The sequence below is a fragment of the Amblyomma americanum genome, chromosome 9 (genome assembly GCF_052857255.1).
Source record: "Amblyomma americanum isolate KBUSLIRL-KWMA chromosome 9, ASM5285725v1, whole genome shotgun sequence".
NCBI lineage: Eukaryota > Metazoa > Arthropoda > Arachnida > Ixodida > Ixodidae > Amblyomma > Amblyomma americanum.
In genome coordinates, this window is record NC_135505.1 from 30,599,097 (window position 1) to 30,604,204 (window position 5,108).

General features: G+C 44.2%; 1 protein-coding gene across 1 annotated transcript in view; it reads right to left on the reverse strand.

Annotated features, from left to right (window-relative positions):
- Window positions 1-4,732, reverse strand: part of LOC144103274 (lipase member K-like) — a 24,744-nt gene extending 20,012 nt beyond the window's left edge. Inside the window, exons 1-2 of the mRNA XM_077636038.1 lie at window positions 4,594-4,732; window positions 871-896 (exon numbers count right to left, since the gene is read on the reverse strand). Coding sequence (XP_077492164.1) covers window positions 871-896; window positions 4,594-4,732 — 165 coding nt within the window. The remainder of the gene's footprint in view (window positions 1-870; window positions 897-4,593) is intronic.
- Between the last annotated feature and the right edge of the window lie 376 nt (window positions 4,733-5,108).

A 5,108-nucleotide genomic window follows, 5' to 3' on the forward strand; every position in this document is an offset into this window, starting at 1 on the left:
TTGGTAAGGATCTTATTTTCAGTACATATGCACAGGTAAGTGTTGCTCTTCTGTTTGCAAGAGATTGCTCATTTGTTTCTACATATAGACTGTTTGTGGGGGATGTTCTGAATGCACCAGTTGATAGACGGAGACCCAGATTTTGTATAGGATCCAGTTTCTTTTAAGTATGATGGTTTTGCAGACCCATACACAATGCATCAATAGTCCAAAGTGGACCGTACCACGGAGCGGTAGACATGTAAAAGGCATAACCTATCGGACTCCCACTGTTTCCGTGAGAGTACCTTCAGTATATTTAGAGATCAGCAAGCTTTCCTTTTGAGGGTGTGTATGTGCGGTAAAAATGTGACCAATCTGTCAAAAGTTTTGCCTAGGAATTTATGCTCTTGTTTACTTGTAGAACAGTTTCATTCAAGTGCAGGGTGGGATCAATCTGCATCCCTCTTCTCAGTGAGGAAAGGACGGCAACTGTTTTTTGTGGAGAGAACTTAAATCCATTTTGGTCTGCCCAAGTCGCTAGTTTGTTCAGTGTAAGCTGTATGTGTCTTTCGCATGTTGGTGAGCAGGAAGATGTGCATGAAATTTGAAGGTCGTCAACATATACGGAATACATGATGGACTTTGGAATCATTTGCGATGTTGAGTTCATCTTTACAATGAAGATTGTGGTACTTAGAATGCACCCCTGCGGTACACCATTTTCCTGGGTGAATTTTTTCCAAAGCGTGCAACATAGACGTAGACGAAATGAGCGGTCAGAAAGAAAGTCATACAGTTAAGCATCCTGCCACGGATACGTAGATCCGCGAGGTCACGAAGAATGGTTTTGCTGTTTTCAGCCATGATTCCTTTAATGAGAAAGCCCACCTTGCTGTCACACAAGTTTTTAAGATCTGTAAAAATGTTTGTGTTCAAAAGCTTAAGGCTCAAGCTAAAAAGCTCTGCGAAAATCTCAATCTTGATAAAGTGGCAAAAAGCATTGATAATAGTAAGCGCCTTTTCCTACAAGTATTTTTCAGCGCAAAGACTCATAAGATTGACATACCATTTAGAGTCGTCATTTCTGAACAGGACACTTGGCTATTGCTATGCTCTATTGCTATGTTTCTTAAAGAAAAGCTAAATGTATTGTCCGTTAACGAGCCATTTCTTGTAAGAAGTTCAAACGAGGTCGTTAATGCTGTGAAATCTCTGAATGACAGGAGTTTTCTCGGTTTTTCCGTTGATGTCAAACACTTGTATTACTCTTTGCCCCATGATAACCTACTCAGCATTGTTGAAGAATCCATCCTTCATCACGGTGCGGTTGCTTTGCAAAATGAATCTGGCCTGTCTTTTGAGAGCTTTTTTTGAAGGGCTTTTGTTCTATCTCCGCTCCACCTTAATTAATTGGCCGGGCACTCCTCATTCAAAAACAGGGAGTGTGTATTGGGTCCTGCTTGGCCCCTGTACTCAGCGACATACACCTTGCACGCATGGATAGGATTCTTCAAGATCGACTTGTCACTTCATGTGTGGTAAAAGTTTTTAGATATATTGACGATTTTTTATTCCTTTTTGACTGTATACCTTCGCTCCTTGAGCAAGTCTCAGCGGACCTTTTTGCCATTGTACAAGGGTGCTTTCTCTCGCTAACGTTGACTGGTGAAATTCCCACTGACTCAGAGATCCGGTTTCTCGACATCCGCCTTACGTTCATTGACAATCACGTTTGTTAGTGCTATTCACTCCGAGCTAACACACCCCTTCAGACATACAAGTCAGCTCATTCAAACCTCTAAAAACGAGGCATCATTGCTCTCAAAAAGTCGTGCCCTCACCTTAGCAGCTACAGCTTTGAAGTACAACTTAGAAGACTCCTCGAAGCAGGGTATCCTAATGATATCTGCGTTTCAGTGGCTGAAAGCTTGCTTAAGAAGAAACTTCAGAAAGAAGGAAGAGTGACAGATAAAGCGCAAGGCATGACAGCTGTCATCCCCTATATCCATGATCTGTCGCACAACCCAAAGAAAATAGGAAAGAAGGCAAATATTCAGGTGGTTTTTACAGCCCCAGATAAACTAAGTGCCATTTTCAAAAGAACCCTGCCTTCCGAACAGCGTCACCATTATCCGCAGTGTAACATTCAATTTGTTAAATGTACTGAGGGCATCGTGTACAGCATCCCGCTGTCCTGTGGGAAGCAGTACGTGGGGCAGTGCGGTAGGTGCCTCAATGAAAGGCTTCGTGAACACAACAACATGAAATCGTTAACGGGCAGCAACATGGCCGTGCACTGCAAGGAGTGCAGGTGCGTACCATTTCTGGATAAATGCTCTGTCGTTGCCAGAAGCAGAGATAAATTGACAAGAGAAATCTTTGAAGCTACACAGATAGCTACTTTGCGTGATCTGTGTGTCAGCGAGCCTTCTATATTCTTATCGAAACGTGAATTGAGATTCCTATGTTTGCAATAACCTTTATCCTCTTGTGCTTTTTTCCTTTGAATTTTATCCTTAGAATTTTTTCCGCTTCTCAGCCTTGGCGCTTGCGCTCGGTCGTTAAGCTCAGGTCCCGGTCGACACGATTTTGTGTTTTTCCTTTAGCCGGAAGTTAGCGCTCGTGCTGTGTGTTCTGACTTCGTCCGTCGTCTTGTTTTCGCGCTCCTTTTCTCACGGATCAATGCCGACTCGCCCAACTTTCCACCCTTGTCAAACCCAAACCTCCAGGTGGTATCATAACATTTTCAAGGTCAAAAAATACTGCCAAATATGCTGTTTGTGTATGATGTTTCACGGACTGTGTTTTCAAGACGGACGAGATGGTCATTTTTACAGCATAATTTTTTCAAACCCACATTGGTCGACATCAAGAAGTTTGCGCGATTCAAGGATGAACATTAACCAAATATCTAGCACACTTTCAAAACATTTAGCAAGACAACTCGTAAGTGCTATTGGCCTGTAACTGCCGGCCGGAGTTGGTGATTTTCCAGATTTCAGGAGTGCCACAACCATGACTTTTTTCCACGCCTCTGGCATTTTTACCGACTACCATATTTTATTGAAGAATTTCAGAAGAGTTTCTACAGCGTATTCGGAGAGGTGAGCAAGCATTTCATAATGGATCTCATCTGGGCCTGATGCTGTCTGTTTTTCTATTTACGGTTTTCTTGTAGCGGGATTAATTTATTGTAATGTTCATTTGCACTGCCACTTGCCGGCAGTCGTTGTTTTTCTGTTCTCTTCTTGTACTTTGTAAATGATCGTCTGTAGTGTGAGGAACTAGAAACTGTGGCGAAGTTTTCCCCTAGTTTGACGGCCTGTTCGTTAATGCTTGTCTGTGTATCCGGAGCTTTTAGGAAAAACATTTTAAAAGGAGTAAAGCTGCCATTAAGTTTGCGGACTCGTCCTCACATATGTTTCGATGTAACTAAAGTATTTATAGACGATACATAGTTTTTCCGTGAAGTTTTTTCAGCATTGCGACGTGTGTGCCGTGCTTTTGCTCTCGCCTTTTTAAACTTTATGAGGTTGTTGTGTGTGGGATATCTTCGGAAATGTCCCCCAGGCTTTGTTTTGTTTCTTTTTTGCTTCTCTGCAGTCTTCTCTGTACCTGAGTTTGTTATTTTGTCGTACAACTCCTGACGATCGAGGAATTGCTAGACGTGCAGCCGCAATGATACATGTAAAAATTTCATTTAGTTCCTCAACGCTAAGATTATCAGAAAATATTATCTCCAGACATGGCTTTTCTGCAATAGTGGCCAGTCCGCTAAGTGCAGCTTCCAACGGCGTGGTTTTGTTTAGATTATTGGTGGTGGTGATGCAAAGTTAATTATCACTGGAAAATGATCACTTCCGTACGGGTTATTGATAATATCCCACTCAAAATCGGTAAAAAAGGATGGAGAGCTAAAAGATAGGTCTATGCAACTGATCTTACCTGAGGATGAAGAGCAATATGTGTGTTTGCCTGTATTGAGCAAGCAGATGTTGTTGCAGAGAATAATATCTCCTAAAACCCGACCTCTAGTTTCGGTCTGTTCACTCCCCCAAAACGAGCAGTGCGCGTTAAAATCCCCGACTACCATATATGGCTCTGCTAGCTGCCTAAAAAGCTCCTCTAGACCTTGTAGTGTAACAGTGAGATGTGGTGGAAGATATATAGAGCATACGGTAACTGTTTTAAAGCTTAGGACGGTGACTGCAACGGCTTCATAATTCGTCAGCAGCTTTATTTCATGGCTTGCAACACTGCTCTGAACTACAACAGCAACGCCTCCAGAGAGCCTATTTGCTTGCTCACGGTCACGGCGAAAGACTATACTTTTTAAAAACATTTTTATGAGAAGGTCCCAAGTTTGCCTCCTGCAGACAGAGTGCTACAGGAGATAGAGAATTCAGGATATCCGTTGCGTCACTATAGTTATTTAGAATTCCACGGCAGTTCCAGTGGATAAGGAACGCCACGATAATTTTTTTTTGGGGGGGGGGGGGGGGACTGTATTGAGACCTTAGGTCCCTTCTTGCTGAGGGCCTGTTATTAAGGATTTTTTCTTTTTGCGATCGAGACAGTTCCGCCTCCGCAGCGGTGCAGGTGAGCTCTGACTTGTGTCCATCGCCTCACTGGAGGCGTTGGAGTTCTGCGGGGAGCCCGCGGGCAGGGAGGTTATGGGCTTCTCCCGAACGGGGGAAGCCTTGCGGACTGCCGACTTGGTCGCCGGCGGTCCCTTTTTCGGGGGTGGCATAGCAGCTTTGGCTCTATCTGCCAGGGGCGCAGATGGTCCTGCCTCAGCCTCACTAGGCGTGAGCTGGGCAGGTGCCGAAGGCCGCTGTGGAGTGCCACGTTCACGCACCACATCGGCGAAGTTTGTACGTGCAGTGAAAGAGAATGTGCCCTGAGTCGTTGCGTAACGCTGCCTTGCCTTTTTAAATGTTACATTTTCTTTGGTCTTTATGGTAATTATTTCCTTTTCTTTTTTTCATGCAGGGCACGACCTTGAATAAGCGGCGTGGTCGCCTTCGCAGTTTGCGCAGCTCGGCGCAGCATCGCAGTCGTTTTATTGATGATCGTTGGAGGCACATTTGGAGAAGATATCGCGGCCGCGGCAGCTTTGGGAACCA